This window comes from Paramormyrops kingsleyae, chromosome 5, assembly GCF_048594095.1.
Source record: "Paramormyrops kingsleyae isolate MSU_618 chromosome 5, PKINGS_0.4, whole genome shotgun sequence".
NCBI lineage: Eukaryota > Metazoa > Chordata > Actinopteri > Osteoglossiformes > Mormyridae > Paramormyrops > Paramormyrops kingsleyae.
The window spans coordinates 11,083,929-11,099,446 of record NC_132801.1 but is presented as its reverse complement, the minus strand read 5'-3'; the positions used below and the strand labels follow the sequence as shown (position 1 = coordinate 11,099,446).

The 15,518-nt window shown below is 42.3% G+C and overlaps 1 protein-coding gene across 4 annotated transcripts; it reads right to left on the bottom strand.

Annotated features, from left to right (window-relative positions):
* Positions 1 to 7,718: 7,718 nt before the first annotated feature.
* On the bottom strand, positions 7,719 to 15,090 carry LOC111833566 (cell adhesion molecule 1). Of its 4 annotated transcripts, none has more exons than XM_023791970.2 (7): positions 14,839 to 15,090; positions 13,352 to 13,434; positions 12,615 to 12,947; positions 12,031 to 12,348; positions 11,579 to 11,704; positions 10,654 to 10,697; positions 7,719 to 8,225 (listed from the first exon to the last, which is right to left on the bottom strand). In XM_023791970.2, the coding sequence occupies exons 2-6, from the start codon at positions 13,413 to 13,415 to the stop codon at positions 10,654 to 10,656; spliced, it is 885 nt and encodes a 294-aa protein (XP_023647738.2). In that variant the 5' UTR covers positions 13,416 to 13,434; positions 14,839 to 15,090; the 3' UTR covers positions 7,719 to 8,225. The 4 variants fall into 4 exon arrangements, with proteins under 4 accessions (XP_023647738.2, XP_023647739.2, XP_023647737.2 ...); XM_023791971.2 differs by lacking the exon at positions 14,839 to 15,090 and adding an exon at positions 14,443 to 14,743 and having other exon boundaries at positions 13,352 to 13,473; XM_023791969.2 differs by lacking the exon at positions 14,839 to 15,090 and adding an exon at positions 14,443 to 14,741.
* Positions 15,091 to 15,518: the final 428 nt, after the last annotated feature.

Genomic DNA, 15,518 nt, shown 5'->3' with positions numbered 1-15,518 from the left:
GGATATGCTTCCACATATTCTACCGAGAAGGTATGCAGCAAGAGCACTCCACGCTGAGCCAACAAGCCCCTCCAACTGCCCCAGTATGGACGAGCGATACTTACTGTAACCTCACTTCTTGCAGTGCTTGCATGCTAACTTCCTGTGTCTAAGAACAGATGGGCCAACTGGGCCTGTGGTTTTCTAGAACCACATCAGGAAAGTCCTGTTCTTTCATTAGAAGAAGAAGTCAACATGTTTAAATAACAGCTACATTGAAGCCTGTATACGATATAATTATTATACTGGATTGTCAAACTGGTTAGCTTAGTAATTCGCAATACAGACAGAAACAGTGCATGTGTTCGCATGTGTCATGGATATTGGGTGTGAGCAATTTCCAGTCACTTCTGCTCTAATTAAGAGCACTTACTAATGAACTGGGACTATGACTGTTACCAATATGTGCTCTCGGTCTCCACCCTTTGAACCCAAAGTTACCATTGATATTTTATTGTTAATTGTCTGACTGGATTGTTTGTTGTTACTGAAGGCTTTTTGCGTGTTTGATAAGGGGGAAACAGCTTTCATTTCTGGTTTCCAAGATTTCCTCTTTTTAATTCTTTTTTTATTGGGTATATATACTGTGTAAAAATCTTGGACCATGAAAGAACTAGTAAGAATATATTTGCTCAGAATGAAAAACACAATTTAACATTATAATATAAGTAAATTAAAAACATAAAAACTAACAAGAACTTATTTTGTTCTCCAAAAAGGTACTGAAATGTTGTTGGATGTCTAGCTGAACATCGCTTTGGTCCCCAAACCTCTCCTCTAGGGCACCTCAGCCATTGCATATATTCATTCAATTTCACCACCAGCTCACTTAATTCATTTATTTAATTAGTTAACAAAAGTCAATGAGGTATTGACTAGCCATAGGAGGTACGTTAGTGGTCAAATAAAAAATTTTTGGATGGTTGTTGCAAATACTGTGGTGACCTAAGGAGAGGTTTGAAAATGACTAAGCTGGCACATTTGACGGACATAATTTTATAGTTCTACACCAACATGAAGATCATTTGAACATATTTTTTTTTGATGGCTCAAGACTTTTGCACAGTATTGTGCAACTGTTGGCCGAGACTAGATTTTCAGGAGAAATAAGTTGTGAGTTTGATATTTTAAGACACAATTTACAAATGTGATTTGAATGTCTTGAAGGCATTGTAGCGAGTTTGTGTGAATAGCACAGCAGTAACTGTCTCCTTCTCAAGGGGCACGGAGTGAGGAAAGAGGAGCAGAAGTGAAGGAGTCGGGGAAACACAGGGTTTAATTCAGAGTAAAGGCAAGCAGGAACACGTAACAGGCAGAAATGATACAATGACGTTAATGACCGAACTGGAGAAACACACTTTAACGCAGACTTAAATACACAAGACTAATAAACAACAACTAGAAACAGCTGATAACATGAGGATTCCACACCGGGTAGATGAGGGGGTGTGGCACACAGGAGAATCAGACAAGCAGGGCAAGACAGAACCCCCCCCTCCCCAAAGGCGCACACTCTGGGCGCGCCTAAGGGGACCGAGGGGACGAGACCGGGGACATAACAGGACTTGGCAGGACAGGACATGGGGAAACAAAAGCAACAACATCAACAGGGCCAAGGGAACAGGATCAATACACAGAACAGGCATAACGACACCAACCACACCACAGGGACCGCAGACACACACAAGGGCACCAACAACAGAAACACAAGACTCAAAGACACCAAGGACGGGGACAACAGAGGAACAACACCAGGGGGCACAAAACCAGGAGGAAGACCAGGAGGGAACAAATGTGGAACAGGAGGATGGGGAGCAAACACAGGGGGCACGAAACCAGTGGGCAAGGAGGCAAAGGGCGAAGGGAACCAGAGAGCCCCGGTGGGCGGAAGGTGGGAGCAATAGGGGACACAGGCGACTGCAAGGCCAGAGACAGAGGGACCCTCAGCGACTGCGAGGCAGGAGCTGGAGGGGATACTGAAGGGGGTGAGGAGGAAGGCGGAGGGACCACTGGTGGAGGCGAGCAGGAAGGTGAAGGGGACACGGGAGGAGGCGAGGAGGGAGCAGAAGCCACTGTAGGGGAAGACGTAGCCATAGCCAGTGAAGGCGCAGACGACCCACGAGGTGGAGCTAGGGGAACCGCAGGCGACTGACGAGGCATCAGAGGCAGGACTGCAGGTGACAGATGAGTCACGACAGGGGCCATTGCAGGCAACTGTCGAGCAGGAGCTGGGGGAACCGCAGGCGACCGCTGAGCCAAAGCAAGGGGGACCACAGGTGAGCCTGGGAGCAGGGCAAGCAGGACCCGGCGCAGGTGTCCTCTCCCTCTGCGGGACACAGAGAGATGGGGACCTGGCCATGATCAGCCATGCTGAGTTGGCAGTCAGGGTGACCCACTGGATGGGCACATCGGGGCAGTCATCAGGGAAATCCCTGAGGGGTCCCACTCAAGCTCCTCCTCCATCTCCACTAGGTGTGAGTGACCAGTGATCTCCTCGGGGACAGGCATTGGGAGACCAGGAATTGTGGGGGCTGGATCAGGAACCGCGGGGGCTAGATCAGGAACCGCGGGTGCAGGCATGGCTGGGGGCTGCGCCATGGATGTGGGCACTGCCTCGTGAAAAGGAGCAGCAGAGACTTCAGGTGCCGCCTCTGGCAAAGCAGCGTCTCCTGCTGAAGAAGCTTGCTCCACCCTCAAATGGAGCAGCTTCCTCAGGCTCTCCGCCATCTTCTCCAGATCTTGAGGCAGGGAAGTTAGGGTGAAGGTGGTGAACTCCCCTTGAAGCTGTTTATGGAGTTGGTCAGCCACTGGGGAGTCCCGCACTGCTGGATCTTCCATCATCATCCAGTACAGTGTCTGAAGGACAAATTACTTCCTAGCCAGGGACGAAACAGGAACTGCAGACGGGACTGACACAGGAGGTGCTGTTGAAATGGCGGGCAGATGAGCCTCAGGCATCGGCGGCGAAGTGGCAGGGAGACGAGCCTCGGGCGCAGGCGAAGCAACAGGTCCTGGAATGGCTTCCAAGACACCCTCTCGTTTGCGATCTTTCTGCTGCTTTTTGCGAGCAGATGCAACAGGACTGATGGAGGGTTTGGGCTGCCTGGACAGTGGGAGGAGAGGCAATCCACTGCCCAGGTGCACTCGCCTTAACATCATCTCTGCCACTCCTCCCATCAGCTGCCATACATTTCTCCGCACCTTTTCCGCAAGGTGTAGGTCTTTGGGGGGGAAATTTCTTCCAGAAGATCTCTTGACTGAAGGGCATGGGCTCGAGCTGTGAGATCCTCTTTTACTTCTGACTGGTTAAGCCAGTAAATTACCTCATCCACCAAGGCTAGGTAGTCTTCCTTGGTGAGGTGTGGCATCCCTCTTCAGAGTCTGGTCATTCTTATTCTCAAGGGCCACTGAGCGGGGAAAGAGGAACAGGAGTCAAGGAGTTGGGGAAACACAGGTTTTAATTCACAATTAGGCCTTGGACGTTTGAAATGAATGCCCTCTGAACGCCATATGTGTTTTTCCTGCGTTTTGTACCTGCGTTCGATTGCCGTTTCACTTGTGTTCGCTTAACACTATTTAACACCAGCCTGATGCCCAATCTGTAGTTTTGTGTATTTACCTGTGGGGGCAGTAATTACTCTGTCCAGATTGTTTACATGTGAGTCAACTTTGTTTATAGTTCTGCATTGAAAACATGGATCCCTATTCTTTATTACAACCTGGTTAAAGTTAACCAGCCGGCGACCATCCAGGGCAGTGTCGGCTCCCCGCTACCGGCTCTCGGCTACGCGGGTACGGCGCCGCGGTCCGGGCTGTCATGCCATGAGCACCGGTGCGGCGCAGCCCCGCTTGCACGACAAGGACGCATGATATTTTAAATCAAAAATAAAAGCAAACGTATTACGCGTATCTAAGATAATAGTTGCCGTACAGAATCATTGGACATATTCAGTCCTCCAGAAAGCCAACCGAACGCCATGTAAACGCAATAGGGTCATTTCCTCGCGTTCGTCTGGATTTTGACGCCAAGAAAACATTGCATACAGCATTTATTTGACGCCACCTGAACACGTAGCCGGCCGAATGCTGGTGCTGAACACTCGTGTGGACGCTTTGATTTGCTCCAATGAGCAGAAAAACGGTCGCCGCTCAGTCGGCGCTCACCTGGCGCCACGAACGCCAGAAAAACACCTGGTCCGTGTGAACAAGGCCTTAGTCACAAGACTAATTAACAACAACTAGAAACAGCTGATAACACGAGGATTCCACATGGGGTAGATGAGGGGGCGTGGCACACAGGAGGATCGGACGAGCAGGGCATGACCGTAACATTAGGGCATTTAACAGAGGGGTTAAGCTGCCAGTCTTTGATGTTCCATCAGTTTACATTGTACGGGGGGAGGTTACACAGTTGAGGGAACATTAATGTTACAATACAGCCAGTCCTTGGAGCAATTGGGGTTACGTTCCCAGCAGGGAAATCACCCTGGGATTTGAACTGGCACCCTTCCAATCACAGACACAGCCTCCTAACCCATGGAGCAACACAATTTGGGGACGGTTCATAGCCAACTGGAGTGGAGGATGAGTCTATGGGTGAGCGCAGATCTGAGTTAGAAATTTTAGAAAGTGTGGCTACAGCCAGAACAGTGGTTAGTCCAATATGTTTAAAAGACGTCTATCATTTAAGCAATCGCTGAGACTCTACAATGTGTCATCTGCCTTTTCACCATGATAAGCTCAGTTTCGATCACTGTACTCCACCCTGCAATGAAGTGAGGTGATGCAGATCTAGGGTGACCAGACGTCCCAATTTGACCTGGGCAGTCCCCATGTCCCAAGAAATAATTGAAATATAACAACATGTAACAGTTTTAACACATTGCCCATCTACAAAAGTTTTAATGTGCAGCAAGCATATTCAGCTGATACACATATCAATCCACCCATTACATAAAAGAAAAGCGACAAGTTATTGTTCGTCAAACACAATGGGTCGTTTATACTCCCAGGTGATGTGGATGTAGCCTTCAGGCATAGACAAAGATGCTAATCTACACTATGAATCTCACAAATTAACCCTGCCAAAGAGAAAATATGTTTTTAATTAGTGGCTGCAGCAAGCATTCCTGTTTCTCAAATCAGTATCACAATAGTGAATGTTTATGCACTATTAAATGCACTGAGTATGTCCATAGTGAATGTTTATGAACAATGTTTATGTGACAGGACTAGCTACAGTGGGCATGCAAACACATTTTAGACCTGTAAAGCAGGAGAAATAATGACACAGGGGAAACTTGTTGTCCTGTCCTGTTTGCCTGCCCCTCTCGTTCTTTCTTCAGCTTACCACAACTACATCATCAAGCCAGTCCTGTTATGCGAAGCGCTCAGTCGCCTGTAACGAAGTGCATACTGTACTATCCTTTCTTTCATTCTTTTTTTTCCACAAAAGCTTTGGAAAACTTAATTAAATCACTGTATCCTGGATATAAACAGTGTTATTTACACAGAATAATATACCAGTACGAGTTACCAGTGCATTAAATTAAACCAAAAATGTGACCACATAATGTGTGGGGTTCACACAATCCCCTGACAAATAAAATACGACTACTGACATTTATAAAAGACCTCTCAAACTCAGTCCTATCAAGGCAATTTATATGATATATATGAAATATTTTTAGATTTTAGAATCAACCAGCTTAACCATCTTATCATTCAGCAGTTTTCCATTTAATGCACACTTAAGAATATCGGGATTGGTACTGAAGAAACCGCACTTTCTGTAGCACCTTGGTACTGGATCAAATCAGATAGAAAAGAAAATAAGTGGTATCACCCTTTTCTAGTATAATTCACAGCTTGCTGAAGCTTAAACATTACTCAGGGCAGAATTAAAGATTATGATAGCACATTGATTTACTACTGTAATTCGCCTGGCTACCATTATGTCTGCAGTTATAGAAAATTAATCAACACCATCTGAACAATCAGATTCAAGAATTCATCAGTGCTGTGGCAATGATAACACTGGTCAAAAAAGATTTTGTCACAGAGCAGCTAAGAGAGTCCGGGTTCCAGAGCTCAATCTATGTGTGAAGATGAGGCAGATTACATCCAAGTGATCGGAAGATGGATGGATGGATGGATGGATGGATGATGTCATGTTATTTCAACAGGGGGAAATCCAGAAACTGATCGCAACTTCACTTATTGTACAACCTAAAAGTGAAAGTAACATGTTTTTTTTGGGGGGGTGGTGTGGTTCATTCCTTTAAAGTTAATCATAAATTACTCAGCAAATGAAAGTTACTGTTCGCCAAGACAATTTTTAAAATGAAAACTACACAAGCTACAGCATTCTCTTCTTGCCCAGAGGCTTAAGGATGAAAAAAGAGGAAACGTTAACTTTTAATAGAAGTGTTGCTTCTCGAGCCACATTATTGAACACTTCCACAAAGCAATGCTGACAGGCCATTTTCATTTAAAATAGACAAAAAAAAAATCTTTTGTTTCGTACAAAGAACATTAAGTAGAGGCCAAGAATGGCAAAAGGGGAAACTGATAGGATCAGTCACTCTGGGGGAATTTTCTTTCAAGGACAATGAGGGGAGAGAAAATCCTGAATGCTGAGCTGTGCCAGGAGCTATATGTAGTTAATGGGGACTTTTTGACGTCAGACGTCAGCCAGGATTTCCTTCCTGCCCCCCCCGCCGGGAAAAACCCACCAGGTGAAATACATGTGAAAATGGACGACACCAACGAACTGCAGGTTGTCCTCCAAAAGCGCACTGAACCCACAGCACATACACGGAATCCTCTTTAAATGATGGTGCAAGTGTATATTTTTAAGAAAAGCCATATTTATACGGAGGAAAGCAAATCACTGGAACAGTGACATTCTGAAACAGTAATAAAGTAATTGAAAAGGAGGTTTGTCTGCTTTCCTTCAGAAGAACACCCCATTATTCAAAATGTATTTCTATAGGCAGGGAAAAAAATCACATCAAGTGAATTGTTTGATTTTATATTTCACAAATGAAAATTAAAAGAAACATATAAAAATGAAATGAAGGGCTGTCACTTTTTTCAAAAAATCAAGGTGGAATATCAAATGTCACACAATTTGTTTGAATATAATTTAACACCTGTGACCCTCCCCCCCCCCAAAAAAAAACAAAAAACAAAATGCAAAATGCGTCAGGGTGGGAAAAAGTTTTTTGAAAGACTTTTGCATTCCCTCCATGGGCACCGCTAGGTCCGATCACTTGGGGCTATAACCCAGAGTATTTTAAGCCCAGCCCCGAGTATTTTAGCCCCGATGCCAATCTTCCTTCCTTCCTTCAAAACAAGTCAAGCCCCAGGTAAACCTGACTGATCTTTTCAATACCTAGAAACTTCCCTGGTCCCCTTGCAATAGTTTTGTGTTACTAGTAATGGTTGTACCAATCTAAACGGTACAGGTCTGTATTATATAGGTTTCTCCGTACTGTCCCGTTGCAGCAAGTGGGCAAGTGCTGTGGGATCGCAAACATATTACGAGGAAACGCAAAACTATTTTAAAAAATTGTTTCCCACCCACACCTTTTAGTATACCTGTAGACGGCAAACAACAAAATTACAACAAACGGTGTGATGAGCTTGCAGGCTACAGTGACGCTTCAAAATTCAAATGGGTTAATTACAGATTTTATTTTTTACATCATGTTCAACACAATGCTCAAATATCAGTTAAAAATACATGAAATGTACAAAAGATTTTTTTCACACAAAGAATGTAAGCTCTATTGAACACAGAAAAAACACACTTATAAAAATATAAGTGCTTATTTTACATGGAAAATGTTTAAAATTACAAAAGGTGATTCTTTTTGTAATCTGATTTATGGACAATAACATTTATATGTACAATGGTGAAAATATGCTTCCAATTAAACGTTTAAGATTTTCATCCACTATTTGAATAATAAATTCACTATACATTATATTTCATAGTTTTTCTATGATTCAGTGATACAGAAGAGCTAGGTGTTATGATTACAGCCATAACCTGGCTACAGTTAGTTGAATGACCAGTATAAAAAAGATTAAATTCACATTATACCAAAATATTTCTGACAGTGTACTTAATCTCCAGACTTTCTTGAAATTTCCGATGTTCTTCATCTGTCCACAGAGCCCTGTCAAGAAGCACAACACACCGTTACGCACGGAATCGGACAGCTCTCTAGATGTCATTTTTCCCAGCAACTTTTAAGTATTCTTAGGAGGCGTGATTTCATTTTATAATATGGTCTAGGAGACGTGCATGCAGGTACCTTAAGGTGGTCATATAGTGGATTTAGACATGGACACTTGGAGTTGTACGCACTGTGCGTTCCCTGGGCATTTACACTTGCTGTTATTTGGCTAACATTGTATGTTTTTTTGCCTCATGTCTACAACAGAAACGTAAAAAAAAAAAGGACTGCGGGATTCTGGGTAAAAATATGAATCATGGTTTTTTTTCCCCACTCAGAATCGAGATTGCAATTTTCTCTCACAAAAAGAACAATATAAATAAATAACTTTATAATTTCTATTATAAATTATTTTCCAAACAATATGTAGAAATGCACAATATATCAGTTAACATACTGATATTGCAGGCCGATATTTAAAGTTTTTCAGCATTCAAAGTTATCAGCACCAAAGACAAAAACATGGCACTGGATAATCAGCTATTCTCTGTAGGGCAGAATGAGAGGTTCTGTGGGCACATTAAGAGGCTTCAAAGTACCAGCTTGCTATATGCTTATAATTCATAATTAAATCTGGCCTGTACATCAATCTTTTGTTTTTTTTATTCTGTGAAAAACAATGTAACATCATTCTGTTCATCTGCACCAGCAAGATCGGCAGGTTTTACCACCAGCAAGTCCTGCTCGATATGTGACCCAGAGGTTAGTCGGTTATCGGTATCAGTCCCGAAGGCTGGTCAAATTGCGATCTGGTCGAGGTTCATGTCAAATTTCCCCATAAGAAATAATGTAAATGAATTTAATCCATTCCAGATGCCCAAATTATTGCCTATTTAAACTTATCTACCTACCTGACTAATGATAAAAAGCATTAACAATCAATATAAAACTAATATAAATGTGAAAAATCACATGTACAAAAGCAAAAGACATTAAATAAACGACAATCCCATACTCTGAAGCCAGAGCAGACACACATGCACCACCTTCAAGTCTTGCTATAATTTCCTTTTTACGTTCTACAGTTACTCTCACTGCTTTCCTCTTTGGGTTACTGCTATCACTGCTCACATTCTTAAGGGCCATGTTTACTGTATGACTAAATGTACTGTAGATAAAGCACAAAAAATTCACAGAAAGAGTAGGGTTCAGTACTGAAACATGTTGGCGCCTTGTGCTATACGATCGGTATGTACCGGACCGTACTGCAATCCAGATTTCGGTGCCTCATTCTGGTGCCACTTAAATGTGTGAGGGGTCAACTGAAATATTTGCCCTTTAGTGGTCAGGTAATAGAAGCATCACTGCACGTCACGTGCCATCATTAGTTAAAATTACACTTGCTCTGATGTCACAGACGCCTACCGTTAGCTAGTAGCTACCTTAAATATGATTAAAATGCCTAGATCTAAGTGGTCTGAAGTGAGGCTATACTTCACTCAAAAGTATTCCAACACCAGGACGTTGTTTTGTAAATCTGGTAAGTGTTTTGTATTTATTTATTTGTATTTATGTATGCATACCTCGGGTAGCTAGCGACTTGAACGTCATGTTTACAGCTCTGCTGCTCCCTGGGTGTATTACGTACTTTTCATCCACAACAATTTACTATTAAATTCATGGCAAAATAACTAAAATTTCATGTTTTACGGTCATTTATTTGCCAGAAAGGTAAAAACAGTAAAGTTTTAAGTTGAGTTTGTAAACCCCCATTATGTCATGTCCACGAGTCACTTACTTAGAATACTGAAACAAGGGAAAAACATTAGGAGCTTGTTCATATTGACCCTCTTTTTTACCTTTATTACCCCCCAGTTGTCTCTAAACTGCAAGGTGTGAATGGGGCATTTTCCAGTGGTAGTTTTTTCAATGTATGCCTGATTTATCTTGAGTTCAATTTGTTTAGAAACTGTTCTTAGTGTTCAGGGAAGATTTATTCCAGAAAACCTTGCGCAGTTACGGTTATTTGTGTGTGTGTGTGTGTGTGTGTGTCTCTAATATGTGCTAAAGACCCAGAATATATAAAAGTGTTTCCTGAAACTCTGAAAGTCACATATACACAAGAATTAAGGTGTTATTTAGTGGTAAATTATTATAGTTGGGTTAGGTTTTATTTATTATATGAATTTGTTAAGTGTTCTGTATATTTATTTTTAAGGTGTTAATATAGGCCCATTATTCAATTTTTTATTCAAATTTGCCTTAGTAATAAAAAAAGCAATTCTTTAATTTTGTTGACCTTGTTTTGTGCTTTTTTTCTTAAGTACTGGTGCAGGCAATGTTTTGGCACCAGCACTGTTGGTGACCCATACTGGAAAAAACCCAAACAATACCCAAACCTACTGGAGGCGGGGGGGGGGGTTCGTACCTAGAACTGAGATCCTGCAGGTACCTCTGAACCCTGCTGATAACCTAAAAGGAAGAGGAAGTAGTCAGTGAGAATCTTACATGAGCGCAAAAGCCATCCCTGATAAAAAAAATACTGAAATTACCCTCATGGATGATAAATGCCTAGTGCAGCATTACCACCATCGTGACTGAAACCTGGTGCTGCACAGCTTATGATAAATATTCCCTTCTGCTGCGACACAGCTGGCTCGGCTCTGTGCACGCAGAACTCTGATGCAATATCCTGAAGCTGTTCCTAATTATTACAGCTCAATCAGACAGCACCAGCTTACAACAAAACACAAGCCAGGTCACATCATGCAACGTCTTAACTGAACTCTTCCCCAAAGCAAAGAAGCTACTTCCTCATCTGGAATGTGCAGACTGACCCAGGGCAGTTTCCGCAAGTACTGCTTTCGCTGTGACCCTCTTACAGTGAAAAAGAAATCAATTAATAATAAAACAAAGCAGTGGTTAAGTCACCTTGAAGGACCTGGGCATTCAGGTCAGGAAGCGCACAGTTTACAGTTTATACTGTGCCACAAGTGAGAAACCAGACATTATGAACGCAGGGCAAATCAAAAACCTAACCACAAGACGCTTGCAGTTATGTATTCACACGTTTCCAATAAAGTCTATGCTTTTACACGACAAAAGGCAGTGTGAAAAGGGGCTGTGTAATTCATGACTTACTGTGAGAAACCAGGACTAATCATACGACCCAGGCAAGGAGAACTGGCTTTGCATACTTAAACAGAGCATGTCACGGAATTTCCCTCTGTGCTACGCCAACCAGGAAGTTGCCAAGTAGAAGAGCTGGACTGACAGCTGAAACCGCAGTGTGTCTAGGCAGCGTCACTGTGTCAGGGACAAGAAGCAAAACTGAGTCGGGTGGTTATACTCACGCTGAGAACGCCTTCTCCTGAGCAGCATCAGGATCAACAGTCCACAGGCCAGCGACCCAACGACCACCAGGACGGCCGTGATAGTCATGCTGTGTCTGTCCCCTGCTTGAGCTGTGATTTCTGGGTCTACAACACAAAGTACAGTAACAAGGAGGAGGGTGCGTCAAAACCAGAAAATGTCAAATGCATTTACATAGAAGGCGGCGATGCTATTTACATATGCCGTTAACGTGATGTGGAGAAAATGAATCATTGAATAAATGCTAAAAGACCAATAAATGTCAAAGGTTATCAGTGTTGGCGACCAGTTCGAATGTATTCTGACTGCAATATAAGAAAAAGGAAAACAAAAAAAAGAGAAAGACATGAGAGAAGACTTGAAGGTGGGATGGTTTGCCGTTTAGCGCTGCCATATAGTACATTTCCTGCTTCCCAAGATAAAGTTAACCCACCATTATCTAGGGCAAATGAGAGATTATATTCCGCCACTTCTTCCTGCTGTCTCTTGCTGTTGAGCACCACACATCTGTATCCCAGGAAGCCGGACGAGGCTTGCAGGACTGTCAGTTTGCTCGTCAGCTTGAAGAGCTTGTCCTCAGTCTGCACCACATCTGTCTCAGCGCTTCGGGTCCAGTTTGTGTTGTATTGGTCATACCAGTGAATTACCCCAGCTGGGTAACCCCCTGAGGCGTTACAGAAGATCTCCACCCTCATGTTCTCCCGTATGTCGTTCTTGGGAATGGAGCTCATTACTGGCTTTGAGTACCTAGCTGAGGAATGAAAGACAAAAGCTGTTAGTCTTGATACATTGTGATTTGATTCTTTAGCATTCTGTAGATTCTGCACACACGATATTGGCACCATTAACACTGGAATAAAAATTAGCATTTCATAACATGCCAGAAGGAAATATCTTTTGAAAGGAGCATTATGAAGACAGAGGAGATAACATCAGAGATTCTTCAATATCAATGGATTTATGGTTATTTTCATGAAAGTCACTTTATTTACAATGCATGCTTAACAGAACTCTCACCGTGGACTTTGAGGCTGGTGTACTCCTCGGCCTCACCACTGTCAGTTATCACTTGACATTGATACTGGCCTTCATCTACCAGCCGGGTGTCCGTCACCAACAATGACACATTCCTGTTTCTGGTATCCCAGTTCTGCTCAGCAAATTGAAATCGTGGATCATTCGTTTTTATTGTTTTACTGTAGTACATTAGCACAGTGGTCTGGTCCTTTTTCCAAATCACAACGCCTATGTCTACATCCGAAGCCTCAGCTCCCTTCACTGAGCAATTGATCATTGAGTTTTGCCTTGATATCCCAAGGTTTTCATGCTGGCAATTCAACTGGACCATCGCTGTGGATTTTAAGAACATAAGATTTTTTTTTTTCAGAAGTGATTTGCACAAAGTACACAGCTATTTACTTTATGCTAGTTTTTGCTAAATCAAAACTTTCTAGATCTGCAACTTTGTTATTTTTTAACTTAGGAATTCATGCATCTGTATATTTGTTGGAGGAAAGTTGCTATTTTGTCTCCTGTAGTCATGACTTTTTCAGGAAGTTCATTGTACTTCACTGAGCTGAACTGAAAGAGATTTTGTAACAGCAATACAATAGCAATATAAGGTACAATAAACATTTACAATTAAATAAAAAGATTTCATATCAAAACAACGTCTAGAGTTTTTATTTTAATGTACCAGTATGTCAATTTGATCATGGTAGTGTTACTGGTAAAACTGGTCATAGGTCACTCACCAGCACAAAACAGCAGGGTGAATTCACCAACGATTGCCAAACAGATACACCGCGACAGCGCCATGTCAGAGTCCGGGCCGTAACTGGGGGAAGAGAAAGTGGAGGTGGACAGCAATGCAGCGCTGCCAGGTCACGTGACCATTTTAAATAATTGTCGGAGGAGCTACATAAATAATGCTGGAAAGCAAACAAGATGGCTAAAAACTTTTATTGCACTGAAATATAAAAAAGTTGTGGTAAGACCACAGCAAAATCGGGAAACGATTTTAAACATAACAGGTAAAGTGTTTGTTATAATATAAAATAAACTGACAAATACCTCCCAACACAATCTACCCAGATAGCATCACGTTATTGTTTCAACGTTGAATTATAGTTAAATGCGTTGAATTATGGTTAGTGTTAAATTATCAACGTTAAAACTGAATTGATTTTTGGTCAGATTTTTAATATTGAAAAACTGATGGTGGCAAAACCTTGATTCAATGTTGATATAAAGTGAAAGATTGAAGATCAACGTACGTTATTTCTACCTTTTTGTTGTTGTCGTTTCAACATATGTGTGCTATCTGGGTAATCATCTGAGTATGGGGACATTTGGTATGACATTTGGATTCAAGTCAAAACATGCATTTCATCTACTTCCCGTATCAAATACTTCTTCACAGAAGCAGACGAATAACATGATGCGCGAAATGAAACAATGTTGTGCTATTAATCCGAGTGCCACCGCACACATTTCATACAAAGAAAATACATTACATGACAGAGTTAAAGAAGCAAAACCACAATTCCATCCCCCGACACCCCCAACCCTGATCAAGAATACCGATCGATAGCCGGATGGATGGATACGCGCAGTAGGATTCCCCTTTGTATTTTATTTAACAATAAAAACGAGTGTGGCCTTTGACCACCGATCTCTTTCCCTTCGCGTCAGCAAACCGTATTACAATTGTTTCTAAGCTAAGAGCCGTGCCAACGAATCCATACCAGTGTAACGCTTAAGTGGAAGCAGCGATTTCCGAAAAATCTACGCTGTAAGGTTCACGGTGCCTCCTCATTAGAATAGAACAATTTCAGTTCCTTACCTCTATAGTGCTTTTCCCGAAAATGCCCAAGACGGCAACCAGCGCCTGTTTTGTTGCCTGTGGATCTGTTGTTGTGCTTTCGGTTTCAGTTAATTTCGCAGTCTACGCGTATTCCAATGTCTCAGTGTACATGCAAAGTACGAACATAGCAGTTTGTATTGAACATTTATAAAGTCAGGGGTGTCAACATAGTCTAAAAAAATACCAGACCACGTAGTACAGCGAATCTGCCACATAGGGCGATTTGCAAACGACCCATAAAAAGAAGCCCGTCCTACTCTACCAGCCTTGAATACCCCGTATTTATTATTTTCGTGCAGAAAAGACGGCATACAGAATATAGAATACAGCTCCGGAAAAAAATGAGACCAACGCAACATTTTCAATTTCACTCACTTCTCAATTCATGGGTATGCGCCTGTGTAAAATAAAATGTATATTTTTTGCAAACTCCAGCCTGGCTCTTCTCTGCTTCTCGTTGATGAAGGGCTTCTTCCTTCCTTTATGGGTCTTCAGTCCTGTTGTGAAGTACACTGCTAGAACAATTCTCACCACCTTAATGTTTCCTATTCTTTTGGAAGGTCACTTGAGGTCATCCTCTGATTTATGAGGCACTTGTCAGATAATTTGACGGTCATCTATGGCATTAGAAAATTGCTCCTGCCCTCCACCTGGCTGGTTTTTGGTCATTGCCAGTGTCTCCTGCCTCACTTTGTCCTTGTGTGCCGCTGTCATTGAAACTTCGAGCCTAGAAGCAGCCTGTTAGGTTCAGTTCAGTGTAGGCTTCTGCCAGCAGAACCAGGATTAAACCAGGATGCAGATTTTATAAATATTTTATGATATATCTATATATATGTATAGAGCGTGGTCTCAACTTTTTTTGCAGAGCTGTATGGTTAAACACCTATGATTCAAGTGATGAGGGGAATAATGCATACAGGAACATAAATCTACCTTGTTCTAACATGTTCACCTTCTCAGAAGTTGACCCAGTTAAAACACAAAATTCATACACATGGAATTTAAAAAACATTAATGGGACGCCGTCCTTGTGCTGCTCAACTTCTCGAGTGAGA

What these genes read in the sequence shown, in the direction of transcription:
- LOC111833566 (XM_023791970.2), bottom strand. Translation starts at nt 13,415, where the DNA reads ATGGCGCTGTCGCGGTGTATCTGTTTGGCAATCGTTGGTGAATTCACC. An exon ending in CACCCTGCTGTTTTGTGCTG is followed by an intron (nt 12,948 to 13,351) that starts GTGAGTGACCTA and finishes TAAAATCCACAG; the next exon opens with CGATGGTCCAGTTGAATTGC. An exon ending in CTCATTTGCCCTAGATAATG is followed by an intron (nt 11,705 to 12,030) that starts GTGGGTTAACTT and finishes TTTGTGTTGTAG; the next exon opens with ACCCAGAAATCACAGCTCAA.